This window comes from Gopherus flavomarginatus, chromosome 5 (assembly GCF_025201925.1).
Source record: "Gopherus flavomarginatus isolate rGopFla2 chromosome 5, rGopFla2.mat.asm, whole genome shotgun sequence".
NCBI lineage: Eukaryota > Metazoa > Chordata > Testudines > Testudinidae > Gopherus > Gopherus flavomarginatus.
In genome coordinates this window covers 62,840,204-62,854,782 of record NC_066621.1, presented here as the reverse complement: position 1 = coordinate 62,854,782, position 14,579 = coordinate 62,840,204, and the positions used below count along the sequence as shown (strand labels likewise).

At 41.2% G+C, this 14,579-nt stretch overlaps 1 protein-coding gene across 2 annotated transcripts in view; it reads right to left on the bottom strand.

Annotated features, from left to right (window-relative positions):
• The window catches only part of PARVA (parvin alpha), a 92,185-nt gene that overhangs the window by 27,487 nt on the left and 50,119 nt on the right, over positions 1 to 14,579 (bottom strand). Inside the window, exons 1-2 of one of the 2 annotated variants that reach the window (XM_050955150.1) lie at positions 13,254 to 13,440; positions 61 to 150 (exon numbers count right to left, since the gene is read on the bottom strand). In XM_050955150.1, the coding sequence (XP_050811107.1) occupies positions 61 to 150; positions 13,254 to 13,281 (118 nt within the window). In that variant the 5' untranslated portion in view covers positions 13,282 to 13,440. Of the gene's footprint in view, positions 1 to 60; positions 151 to 13,253; positions 13,441 to 14,579 lie in introns of those variants that run through there. The other variant, XM_050955149.1, reaches the window with a different exon arrangement.

Below are 14,579 nucleotides of genomic sequence, written 5' to 3'. Positions count from 1 at the left end.
TTATAACATTATAGTTTACATCAGGCTCTAATGTTAAGATGTAAAATTATTGCAAATTACCCAGCATCGTGTCCTCAGGGTCTAGTTCAAATGGAATTGGACTGAGAGGTAAATTAATGGCATTTATTCCTTCTTCCTGTAGTTCAGACACTAGAAAATGAAAAAGAATAGCTTGGTCAAATTTCAGTCCACTTTTGCTTACTATTTCTCTCCTGTTAACAGCTACTTTAATTATATTCATTTATTTGTAAGTACATGAACCCATTGCCTAAGTCTCAGGGCAACAAAAATAAGAGGCACAATCCAACACAACCTTACTCACATGAGTAGTTCTTACATGAGTAACTACACGGAGGTCAGTGGAACCACCAAGAAGAGTTTGCAGGATCAGGTTCACTCCTTGTCAAGTTTGAAAAGGCTCAGCTCACATTTCTTATGGTTAACGAACTGGTACTTAGCACTAACAAACCATCTGGGCTAAATAAAATAATCATTTCCACCAGCTACACTACTTTGATCTGTGATCTTTTTTAGTCTGATAGTGAAGGAGAATCAGGACAAGGTGCTCCTGAAGGTACACTCACAGTGCATTAAGAAACGAGGGGTGGCACTTTTCTCCCTGAATCAGTACTGATCCAGTGCCCCAACACTGTGCTGCTAAAGGTGTTGGCCCAGTTTCTGAGATGTACCCAAAGGGCACTGGACACAAATAGGGGAGAAACAGCAAATGACCCCTTTGCAGCCCCTGGTCCTAGGGCTGGCCTAGTCACCAGCACAGTTTTGAACAGGTCTGTTGCCAACATACTTCTAGGGGCTGTTTTACCAGCCAGAGATCACCAGGTTGCCACAAGGCTCATGTCAAGATCCCCTTTTCCCCATACATGCTCCTGTGCCAGGGCACAGAGATGATAAAGGAGCATTACAACAATCCGAATCCACTAGAGGATTTCCTCAACAATGAAGGAATCATCCACCTGCTGAATCAGCCAGATTTAGGTCTGCTTAGCTCCTGGGGACCATTGCAAATCAGATTAGATTTGGATGAGAAGTAACAAAGTCGTCAGCACCTGTGGTCATTAACTTTCCAATGCACTTTCACAAGAACAGGTTGTTTCCTGGTTCTCCTGGCCAGAGTTTAATCTGGCTAACTTAATTCTACCTGCCTAAATTCTTCCTGAAGTTTCAGCTGGACATAGTATTCCTCATCCTCAACCAGGGATCGACAACCTTTGGCATGTGACCTACCAGGGTAAGCACCCTGGCAGGCTGGGTTGGTTTGTTACCTGCCGCATCTGCAGGTTTGGCTGATCGCAGCTCCCACTGGCCTCGGGGGCTGCAGGAAGCAGCAGGGGCCGAGGGGGAGCTGCAATCGGCCGAACCAGTGGACACGACAGGTAAACAAACCGTGGGCCGTGTGCCAGAAGTTGCCAATCCCTGTCCTAAATTAATGCATAGAATTTATATTCACAGACAGAGTTGTCATCTTCCACTTCAGAGGTGGCACATTCCAGCTGTGGTCAGTTCAGTTTCAAAAAAAGCAATGGGGGCGTCGAGGAGACAGACAACAGTCAAGTGGTCCCAGATTCTACTCCCAGCCCTGCACTGGGTCTGTGGCCTTGGGCAAATAATTTCACCATTCTGCGTCAACTTCCTGGGTACAATGGGGCTAATAATATTTACCTACTGACTTCACAGGGAGATTGTGAGCATTGATTTGAAAACATTTATAAAGTGCAAGTACTGTATTATTATTGCGCTATCATTTGGGAAATATTTTGGGGCCCTTTGGAGGAATGGTACTGTATGCATAGGACAGAGGTCCCCAACGCACTGCCCATGGGTGCCATGGCGCCTGCGGGGGCATCGAAATGCACCTGCATCCTGGCCGGCGGTCGAGCATCTGCCAAAATGCCGCCGAATTTCTGTGGCATTTCGGCAGCGACGCCTCTCGATGACGCTGCTTCCTGCAGAAATTTGGCGGCATTTCAGCGGATGCTCGACCGCCACCACTGTCCTTCATCTGGCGCCCGCCAGACAAAAAGGTTGGGAATTAGTGGCATAGGACAGTACTATTAAGGCCATAGCAATGATGACCATTGCAATGCTTATTAATCTAAAGTGCACAAAAGGAACTTAGAAGAAACAGACATCTTTAATATTAAAATAGTAACTGTACTCCATACTCTTACCCTGCGTGTGTGTGTGTGTTATATTTTACACAAATATAGAGTGGCTCTGAGTAGCTACTTTAACAGTAAAATAATGCTGACAATAATAGTTCCTTGGATTATTGGATATTGTCTGAAATTGAAGGCTGAGAACAATGGACCAATCTGATTTCTCATGTGACTCCACTGAATTTAGAGGAATTACACCAAGGCTGATTTTGACACAGCATGTACAATCTCGGTAATTGTTTATATATAAAGGCAATTGTTTTTTTTAACTGCTCACGTCCCCCTGGAGACAATCACTATTGGTTTTATTATCCCATTTGATTTTTATGTTCTAAGGTCTTAACGGGCATAAAAACTTCAGTGAATAAAAGTCTTCCACGAGAGACCTCTGTGTACTGAAATCTTTATGCCTATGAAGGATTTCAGCACACCGGTTTCTAGGTAGAAAACTTTATTCACATACATTCTGATAAGGGAGTATAGTGAATAAAATCTGCTAAAGCCAGCTGGCTCCGCTGATCCCTGGCTTCCCCTCCCAGAGGAGCTGGTTGACTAGAGGAAGCAGCTAGTTTCTCTTCCTAGCAGGACACAGACGGGAAACAGTCGAGAAGTCCTCTCCCCATCAGGAGACATTGGCAAAGCTGGCTGATTCCTCATCCAGGAGATTGGGTACACTAGTGCAGGGGTTCTCAAACTGGGGTCAGGGGGTCGCGAGGTTATTACGGGGCTGGTGGTGATCGCGAGCTGTCAACCTCCATCCCAAATCCCGGTTTGCTCCAGCATTTATAATGGTGTTAAATATATTAAGAAGTGTTTTTAATTTATAAGGGGGGGGGGGCTGTCGCACTCAGAGGCTTGCTGTGTGAAAGGGGTCACCAGTACAAAAGTCTGAGAACCCTTGCACTAGAGCCATATGAGGCAGACTTTTTAACATCTGTATGTCCAGTGCTGCAGTGCAATATGGTATCAGAGTCTCAGGAAGGCAAAAGTGACCCCCACTCAAACAAACAAACAAAACCAGCTAATTTTAGTCATATGGCTGCTGTCTAACCAATTTAATTATGAATAAAATCTGTATGGTTTGGTAATTAACTTCAATGAAGACAGGATTTCAGTGATAGGCACTGATCCTGCATATGCAAGTGAGTAATCCCATTGAACTCAATGACACTATTCACATGCTAAAATTACTCAGTTATGTTGTAAATTTGCAATCTTGAGGCTATAGTGTATACCCGCACATGAAATGTGACTCGGCTCTCACTTGTATTGGTTATACACGAGTGTAATTCCAATGACAAGGAAGTTACTCCTTATTTTGTGTGCGCGCACACACACACAAACATATATAATTAATATTGAAATGACCATTCAAAAAAGTACATATCATGTCAGGTTGTGTGTGCTGAGAGCGAAATGTATTGCATAATATAGCAATGGGGTTTCTAAGAATTTCCATTACAGTCCACTACTATATGTTTAGGAGATCAAAACTCAACACAAGAATTTGATTTAGGTTATGGCTTTGCATACCACATAACATTTCAGCAGAGGCATCCATTTTAAAATTGTATTTTATTAATGTATGTGTTTTAATTAATTTTCATAAAGAATCACTAAAGAAGCTCTAGTATTTTAACAAAAACAGAGGCATGCAGGTTTGAGGGAACTTTTGTGATTTAATAGTGACATTTCACAAGTAAATTAGCCCAATGTCCTGTAGTATTGTTAGGAAGAAATTAAACCAGAGGTGAGACTGGGGTTTAGAAATGAGATGCTGCTTATGAACAGTGAGGTTTCTGGGTTTTTTTTTAAAGTGTAAAGATTTTTATTACATTCTTAAATACACAGACCTGATTCTCTGACACAAAACAGCTGAGTTATGCCCCCCTAGTGGTGCAACACTGCTCTAAAGCCACTGGATCTGACCATTAGAAGATTTCTGCACCCACTACTCCCAGTCCCATGGCAAAGGAGGCCTGGCTGAAGAAAAGAGACCATAACTGAGGCACCCTGCTCTGCAGCAATCCCCAGCTGCCAGAATGGCCCACTGGGATCTTTGACAGCTGGGCTAAAGTAGAACACATCCACCAAGCTCTGTTATCTTACACTGGAGACTGGCTGATCAGCATCAGGGCATGAGTGCAAAATGTACATCTACAACGCTGCCTCCTCTGCTGTGGTGATTGCTGCCCAACTGCAGCCAAGGATCTAGGCTATCATGGGCTAATTCTCCTCTCAGTTAAATTAATGTAAAAATCAGGAGTAACTCTACAGACTTCAATGGATTTATGCAAGTTTTATGCTTGTGTAACTAGGAGGAGATTCAGTCCCTATATTCACAAAGTTGCTTATATGGTCATTGTGCTGGGTGGAGGTCAGGGTTGAATTTACCACTGCTGTGAGATCACTGGAATCAGTGGAGTTAACCTGGCCCAGAGAAATCTCTTCTCATACTGACAGTCTGCAATTCCCCGTTAAAACTCCTGCTAAGGAATGGATAGTTTCCTCCTCAGACTTACAATTATCCCCCATATGCCAAATTCATTGCTAGAGTAAGTAGGCACTGCTCTACGGATTTCAGTGGTTAACCAGTTGCCTCCAATTATGCCCACAGTGATTTTGGCCCCAGAGCTGTGGAGCCCAATGGCTTATATCAACAGCAGCCATCGCAGCTATTTACAGCTGGATAGAGTTCTTAACAGTTTAGAAAATCTAGCATTAGAAGGTCATAAACCTATGTTAACAAATCCACGTGAGTACTATGAGCCAAATTTTACCCTTTGATGCATGTATCCAACTGCCATTGAAATCAGTGGAAGCTGATGAGCACATATGAAAGTGGAGTACTCCCCGCACAGTTTAAATTGGCTTAATTCCTCTAATACATGCACCCTGTTGTTCCACACAGTATTTATTAGACAGTTTCATTTGGAGTTTTATGTATTTATTTTCTCTGTCGAAAGCATTACACTGTTCTGTTTAGTATGAAGGGTTTTATGGTATTCAGACTTGAAGTCAAACTTCTCTTACAATATAATATAACTGAGCTCAGAAATGTGATGTTATTTGATATGCTCTCTGTGGTTTGATATACAGTACATGCTACAAAAGAATCACAGAACAAATATGTCATGAGGTAGCATTAAAAGTGTTCTCCTCTGTATGCTGCAGCTCTTTCTTTCCACAGTGTTACTGATTCTGCACTTACAAAATTAAATCAAGTGTCACAAGAACAAAGGTTGGATTCTGGGGGTGTGCCACTGACTTTGCTGGGAGTAGGTTTGGACTCTAATGTTTGAAGAGCTAATGTTGGAAGAGTTAGTACAACATTGCCAACCTCAAGTGTTCAAAATCATAGGTCAGGTCCCAAACAGTCATGAGGGTGTATTTTTTTTTTAAGATAAATAAATTTGGGGTTCTTTTTATTTGCTTTCTAGGGTTTGTGCTTTCAGGGTTCACATTTTCAAGCTTCCTTCTGTAATTATGAGGGCTAGAAATGTACTTTTATTTCCTTGACGAAAGCTGAGATTCGGCTGCCTTCACATGATTCCAGGAACTGGGGCTTTACGAAAAAATAGCCCAGTAGTAATCATGAGAGTTGGCAACACAGTCAGAGTTCATTCATACTCAGGCTGGTTATGGGCCTCATACGCAGCATGCCTATCTCAAACTATTCTTGCTTGTTGTAGGAATAATTTAAACACAGTTAGCTGCACAGTTGCCACTGCCAGACTCAGGGTTGCATACACACCCACATACCAAATACATATGTACCAAATATACACCCTGAGCCCTAAGCTCCATCCTTAAACTAGAGATGGTCAGAAAACCAGTCAAGTAATTTCAGCTTTTCATGGGAAAGATGTAAATAAATCAAAATGAAAATGTTAGTTTCATTTCAACTTCAAATGTCATTTTGCTTTGGTTTTTGGAAACCAAAAACATTTTGTTTTCCATTTTTGGAGTTTCCTCCTTATCCCCTTTTCCTCTCTTTTTTGGTTTGGAACAAAGTAAGAAAGTAGGAGAAAATGGAAGGGAAACCTATTTTCTCACTGTTTTCTGATTTTTTTTTCCAGTTGAAAAACAGTAAAAGTAAAAAACTTGGTTTTCCCCCACTTTCTGATAGTTTATTTTTTAAAAACCTTCTCCACTCTTAAATTAACAAAGGGAGCGAAGGGTGAGAAAACTACCCCCGGAAAATCCCCGAAGTCTGCAGGAGAGTCAAAATTAGATGGCTCATTTTGCCCTCATATTCTCCCTGCTGATGTGCAGGTTTTCTGGGGAGCATCTATGGCTCTAGGGGCTTGATCCTGTAAACATCTGTGCATGGGAACAGCTTTGCTCATCTGAGCCATTCCATTGACTTCAAAGTCTTTGCTGGATCAGGCACTAAGAATGCAGTTTTAATGTTTTTTGTTGAAGACTAACAAGTGATAAACAGTCTTGGTCAGATCCTCATCTGGTGTAAATCAAAAGAGCTCCACTGAAATCTATGAGGGTACACCGATTTACATCAGGTGAGGGCCTAGCCCAACAGAGGCCTAATTTTCCTCTCACGTACTCTAGTTTTACACTGACATAATTCTACTGAAGAGTTACCCCTGACTTACACTGGTGTGAGAGAAGATCTAGAAGAGAGAGAGATGGCATATTTTCAAAATGCCAAAATTAATATTTACAGATTATACCGTTTGTTCAAGCAATCTGGTATGACTTGTTTGTGGATCATTCAAAACATTACATCCTATCAGTACAGGGACACATTATCAACCCATACAGGGAAAACAATCTAAAATGTTATCCATACAAAAAAATTAGGTGCTAATTCACTTAATATATATATTTTGGCAGCTCAACCTTAATTTGGAGACAAAAGAAACCCACACAGAAGACAGTAAGTGTACAATGAATCCACATTACATATGGTACTGAAATGATGCAGTGAATATGTAGATGTTTACAAGTTAGCAGAGTATGACATGGCATCCACCAGAAATTTGATATTCACAGCACAAAACAGCATAAGCATACACAAAGGGGCCTTTTTATATGGGGATCATGGTCAAAAGTGTTTTCAGAACATGAACCTTAAGTTGTAAATGTTACTCCCCATTCATTCTCAAAGACATAACAAACGAGGGAAGAAAAGCAGAGTTATATTTGCAGTTGAAAATGTTTTTCAGGAAATGATCTGCACAGGAATATCATTCTCATTCCATTAACTGCTGACTCCAAGCCAACCATTTGTAAAAGTAAATATGCAAACTGGGCTACAACGTGTCTCACTTTAATGTTCCTGCATTAATAACCACTCTCTAAAAAGGATCCATTTTCTTTGGATGTTTAATTTCTCCATTAAACAAAACCTAGCAGAAAAGACGTGCGGGTGGTGGGGGAGGGAATCCTACAATTTAATTCTCTTGTATATAGTACAAATTAATTGAACTTTTCTTAGATGTCTAAAGCTATTCAGTGGTACTTAAATACTTTGTTTGCTGGTATCTGACTTCTCCCATGCAATAAATAGAAAAAACACAGATTACACATCATGAATAAGAGAATTTATGAAGGATCAAAGGACTCCTTACAAAATCCCTTGTACTTTTCCTTAACCACATGACACTCAGCCCCACTAAACTTTGCATGCTTCCAAATTTCTGTTTGGGATAAAGGACCCTTCAGCATTCCCTTGTGATTTATAACAGGTAAGAAATGATGCAGTGTCAATCTAATGTAGGTGCCAATGATTCCATTCATTCCTTTGGAGTCTCTCAACATATCTATTAAAACATGTCATCTCATGTACGGGTTTTCAATATTCTTGAAAAAAACATGAGGTGGGGTAGGGAAGACAGGTAGATAAGAATCCAAATTACTTTTTAATTCCCCAGCAGAAGGACAAATAGTACCATTCAGAAATTTTACGACTGCTCCAGATTTCTATCAGAACATACCATGACTAATAAAGTGTCTGGTCTAGATGGAAGCTCCTGGAAATAGCCTCAATTTTTAATGCCCTGTTGGCTCTTACGCAATTCAGCAGTGGCAGGGGACAGCTGTAAGTTATTATTTGGTCTGCTAGTGATACCACTGCATGAAAAATTCATGTCATCATCGAGACAAATCTACTGCCAAGTAGGACTTATAGTTCTCACTATGCTGCATGCCATATCCACTCAGAACGTCATGGTGACAGCATTGATAGAACTCACATCCGTTCCCCGTAAGCATAGGCTTCTACCACTTGAGCTAAAGGAAAATCTCAGGTAGCCGCCTGCAGTATAGAGTCATAAACAGAGACAGGAGCAGCCAACAGATTCCAGCCAATAGAAGGCAGCCAGTTCATTACACTATTTGGTTTCCAAAAACTGAATTAAATGGGGGGAGGGGAGGGAGAGTTTTTTTTATGGGATTGATTTTCCTCTAATGTTCTCTGAATTACCAAGCAATTTATCCAACATCAACAAGAAGCATTCATGCAGAAAAGACAAAACCAAAGATTTTTTCCAAGAAGTCTTTTCCAGTTCAAAAAGTTCTGTCTATTCCTCAGAGAAATCACAAAAATAGTTCTCAGGAATGTAAGGGCACACATTTGTTCTACTAATAGCGTGACAATGATTTGCTGAATCTCTTGCTCATTTGTCCTTGTATACACAAGCCTTGTTTTCTGAAGGAGAAAAAGTAATGTTAACCCTACTGTATTCCCATCATCTGCCTCGCTTTTTTTTCAAGTGGATTTAGGGAAATGATTGCATATATGTTACATTCGCAAGGGAACTAAAGTTCCTTTCCCAAGACAAACACATAGTGTATGCACAGAACAGTACTGTAGTTCTGAAATTGCAGCTCCTGGAGCTGCTTCTTTCATAATGGACAAATATCTGGTGGTCTTTAAGAAACGTCTTTTCTTGACAGAAGACCAGGAGTTATGTAGAACTTCCAGATATTTTTACAACCAATGGGAACAAAACAAATCAACTTTTCTGCCATGAGGGTCTTCAAGTTCTTCTCCTCTGTGATTTCTTTAGTACAAAGTTAACCATGATAAAACAGGTGGATGATACCAAACCGGAAGAGTCTCAAACACAAAGGAAGACAGGATCAATGTGACCTGGGGAGATTAGAACAGAGAAGGATACAGCAGACAAGTATGTCATAATTATTAGTAGCCTGCTTCACATGCTCACATCCTTCACTTGTCCTGCATCTAGTTGAACATCTAACTGGGGTCTCACATTTCAGCAATATGATCACCTTAAATGGGCACACCATTAGTGGACTTATCTTGTGCATCTAGTTTTAAAAATCACTTTACATGCATTTAATTTTTGTAAAATGTAATATTTTTGTGTAATCTCCTGTGACCTGCCTGCTCTCTACAATTCTCTCGAGAGTCAGGACCTACAGATTGGGAATCATGATCTCAGACAAGCCACTGTGTTTGAAGATACTGAATTAACTGCCGTGTGCTGATGGGAAGAATATATGTATTGGTCTCTTCCTTCTCATCCTTCTCAGGGTAATTCAATATGAGATCCTGCCTAACAGGTTAGTTCCTGTTTCAAGATTCTTAGTTCAGGCAACTGGTGATTTTTCTTCCACCCTACTGCCACTGCCATTTATTCTTATTTACATAGCCTAAGTGCTTCAGGAATTCCCAATTTGATTTTTTATTTTCTTACAGCCAGCAGGTTCTATAACCCATTAACAATTTCTGAATCAACTAGACTTTAGGATTCTGTTTTGTAATTTACTGCTTCAAGAAAAGTACATGTCTACATGTTTTAATGTGAGAGAAATAACATGGAGTATCTATCAAAGTATGTTCATTTTAAGGCCCAGAAACCTTGACAGTGGAAAGCCATTGGAAACCTGTATGTTGATAATCCAAAGACAGATTATAAGCAATTATTACTGTAGCTTCATTGTTGAGAGGCCATGCTGCCTAGTGGTTAAGGCAATGTACAGGGAGTCAGATATTCTGGGCTCTATTCTTCTTTGCAGCATTGGACATCTTTACTCTTCTGCAGAAGAGTCATAATACTATTTACCTTTGGCACAGTGCTTTCATGAGGCTCAGTTAATGTGTGTATAGTTAGAGCATTCAGTTCCTTTAATGAATGGTGTTGCATTAGTGCAAGATGTTGTTAAGAGTAGCATACAGGAAGTATGTAACTTAAAATGTAAAAAAAGCAGTGGGGCATGTGTTAAAGGTTGATGATGATACAGAAATACCTCTAGTAAGGACTCAATCGCTTTATACACCTGACAAGGCCAAGAATGCCTCATTTTCAGTTGCCTTTTTGGTGCACTTTGTGAAGAAATCCAAAGTTTGTAAAAACTCATAAGAGAAAGCAGCATGTCAGAATCGAGCTAGAATCTCATTAGCTGGCAATTTCCCTAGCACAGAGGAGCCCTCATCTAGCATAGCTTGTGGACAACAAGGATGGGAGCTAAGGAGCATTTCAGGGATTGGAAGGGCACGGTGGGAGCACATTAGAGCTCTGGCAATTCCTGGCTAGTGGAAAGCCCCTTGAGGGCCTAGTCGTATGACATAGATTAGAACAGCCCAGATGCTCTCTAATTTATGCCCCAGCTGTAGAACCAGCTCCAGAAATCAGGGAGCCTAAGCTGGATCTTTTGCGTCCCCCTCTTTCACAGCTATACCTAATGTGTACTAGCCACAGCTGAGACTCTGGGCCAGCAGTTCTCAACCCATGGACAGCCTGCAGCACAATTAGCACACAGCTGCAGCCCAGCTCAGCTGTGTGCTAAAGGCTGGCCCACGTGCTAGGATTCGCCAGGTTCCCGGCAGCCTGGCATGGCACAGTCAGGGACCCAGAGTCTGGGGCAGCCGGCCCACCTGGCAGGGGCAGAGGCGAAGGGTCGGGGCAGCCAACCCACCCCGCAGGGGCGGAGGCCCGGGTCATGGCAGCTGGCCCTCTCCCAGGGTCCAGGGCTCCCAGCTGGCCCCACAGGGCACAGGGCAGCCACACGGTGCAGGTCTGGGGTGGACAGCCAGCCTCCCTCGCATGGCACAAGTCCAGGTTGCCACTGCCCTGCCACCCAGCCCCTGCAGCCCAGGTAGCACATTGTGGGCTGCATAGACGGCCCACAACATGTAATAAGTTGAGAACCACTGCTCTGGGCCATTGTTACTCTTTTCAATCAGTAATAAGGTTTTTATGCTTTGCTTTTAAAATTAAACTGAAAATTTCATGCCCTATGAAACGCTCTTCATAAACCCTTCATAAATCCTCTTGTGCATTCCCAATCTGCAGTAATTTCTTTCCAAACCCAACCACCTGCTCTAGCCTCCAGTTGCCTCTTCCCAGGTAAGTGGTGTACTGGTGTTATTTGTTTGAGTACAGTATTAGCATGTTATTAAATTAGAAAACAAGTGGTACAGAATATCAGCAACAGCATTATAGGAATAAACTGTATTGTGAACTGCAGAGCTGAGATGTAGGAGGTAGGATGGTCTTGTGATTATGGCATAGGACTGGGATGGGAACTTGGAGGCAGAGAAAGGTGCAAGTAGCATGTCTGGGAAACCAAAACAAGAGTCCAGGATCCTGGCCTGGGGAAACTGAGTTACTCTTCAATTAATATGCTTCCCATTTTAACCTCTCAACATACTTTATCAAAGTTAATTCATTTAGCTTCAACATCCCAGGGAAGTGGGAAATTATTACTATGCCCCTTTTACAGATGGGAGAAAGTGATGCACAAAGAAATTAAGAGATACATTTTGAGTTGGGTCAAGACTCAGCCTCCCTGTCTGTGGAGATAATCTGTACCTGTAGAAGGTAAACTGGGCATTTAAAAATCTATCCCTAGTGACTTGCCTGTAGTCACACAGGAATAGCACCCAAACCTCGATTCCCATCCCAGTCCTATGCCATAATCACGAGACCATCCTACCTCCTACATCTCAGCTCTGGGAATTTTCATCATGCCCTATGAAACGCTCTTCATAAACCCTTCATAAATTCTCTTGTGCATTCCCAATCTGCAGTAATTTCTTTCCAAACCCAACCACCTGCTCTAGCCTCCAGTTGCCTCTTCCCAGGTAAGTGGTGTACTGGTGTTATTTGTTTGAGTACAGTATTAGCATGTTGTTAAATTAGAAAACAAGTGGTACAGAATATCAGCAACAGCATTATAGGAATAAACTGTATTGTGAACTGCACACACTGCACATAATTTGCTGTTGTTCTTTCCAACATACTGCCTGTTAAATGTACTTCACTCACACTCCTCAATATCCAGCTACTTTTTTCAACATCCAGAATATTAAGACTAATAGTAACTCTTGTGCAGATTCAAAGTTTTGCCACTTTGCATCGGGCACATGTTAAAATCTGAGTAAATAATCTTAAATGGATTTTCCTGTATAGCATTAACACAAATTCAGAGGTCTCCGAACATAATTTTCAACTTGAAGATGTTAAAGCCATAAATATTGATTTAATTTCAATAGCAGCTTATTTAAACTGCTTTATGTACCAAAAGGGCTTGTGGATTGAAAACAACAATTACTTACAGCTATTTGTATTAAGAAATATTTACTAAAGTCAAAAGAATACAAAAAACTAAAGTATCCTCTTCCACACAACTCATCTGAAAATCTTCATTTGAAACATGCTTTTGACTAAATTAAACAATTTATCCCCATGTAGAAATTCAGACTCTGAAGTTTATTTCATATTGGTTCAGATATTACTAAGACCCTGATCCTGTGCTCACTGAAGTTAATAGTAACACTTGCATTGACCTTCAGTGGGTCTAGAATCATGCCCTAGTTAATATCTCATATTGTAGAAATATTTTAGACCCAGAATAACATTTGAAATGAACAAACTACAATATTGTCTTCCACTGTTGACTGGTGGGAGCTTCACAGTGCAAAGTCTGACCAAGGCTACAGGACACTAACCACCCGCCCTCAATTTTAAAATATTAGAAAACAAAAATTAACACCCCTTACAAAAGTATAAGTGCAGAAAGTAATACTCAGACACCATAGAAATCAACATGAAAAACAATGACAAGTAGTGTAGGATCTCCTACCTTTAGGGCAAAGGGCTCCACAGCCCATTGTACACTCTCCAAGTCACCCTCATTTTATCTGTACAAGGAGAACTAGCTGTCTGTAAGGTACTTCAAGTACTTTTCCTTGTAGGCCCCCTTTTTGTTGCTGGTCGTGAAGCTGTATTCGTAGCTGTAGAGCTTGTTTTTCAACAGAAGGCTTCTGATACATCTCTCAGCTCAGTGCATCACATCAGAACAAATGACTGACTGCCTATATAATTTAATATGATGCCACATGAGACTCATAGACCATCTGCAAAACAAACTAAATCTGCCTTTCGCAGCTTGGCAAGTTGTTGTCTGCAGAGCTAAGATGCAGCTTTGACTATATCTTTTGTTACCTGTCATATGATTGAATGAAAGACTCGAATGGCGTCTGTGAGGCATGTAATTTCATGCAATCAGAGTCCAGTTCTAATGCTGAATAACTGGTATTTCCCCCCGTACAATTTGGGATAGGACCATAGTTATCCTAAAATGATGGGGTAGAGCAGAATGGAGACATGGCAACAGGAAATGAAACACCTTGTTTTTTGCCTGAGTTGGTTTTGAAAAATCAGAGGTGCAGAATGATAAAAAAACTAAAAATGGTTGAAGAGTGAAAATCAACATAAGCAGCCAAATCAATAAAATATATTTCCAGAACTGAGATGCAAGTGTAATATGGTACAAGGGAAGTTCAAACTCCACTCCTACCCACTGTGCCTCTTCTCCAGCTATAGGTCCTACTCCCACTGAAATAGATGGTAAAACTCCAACAGGAGGAGGATCAGGCCCTAAAATGGGAACAATCACATACAGAAAGTTGGACGGCAAAGCGTGAATATGCATGAGACATCAACAGGACAGTAACACAACTGGGAAAGGAAAATATATAACCCTCTTCCCCTCTAGGGTGATTGTGGCTTAGTAGAGGACCAGATGAAATAATAATCAGTTTTGACTTGGTGTCAAAACTGAATTGCTATGAAGATATTAAAAAAGAAGCTGTAAAAGTTCCTGAATGCTTGTTTCCACTTGGAGCACAAGGAGGAAATGACACATGACTGGCTCCATCCTGAGCAGTAGAAAGTGGTTACCTTTCTAGTTTCCATTTAAACTTCATCAGAATTACCACTGCCAAAGTCATAAATGGACACTGCGGGGTGCTTCTTACTCAGAGTTATTCAGCTGCGCTACAAACCACCACTCACCCTTGGTCCTGGTTCTGAAGTGACCCATCATATTAAAAATACAATGTACTCTATAAGGTTCTTGAATTGCACCCATCACGGTGTAGCCACGGGGGAGCTTTAGGTGGAGCAC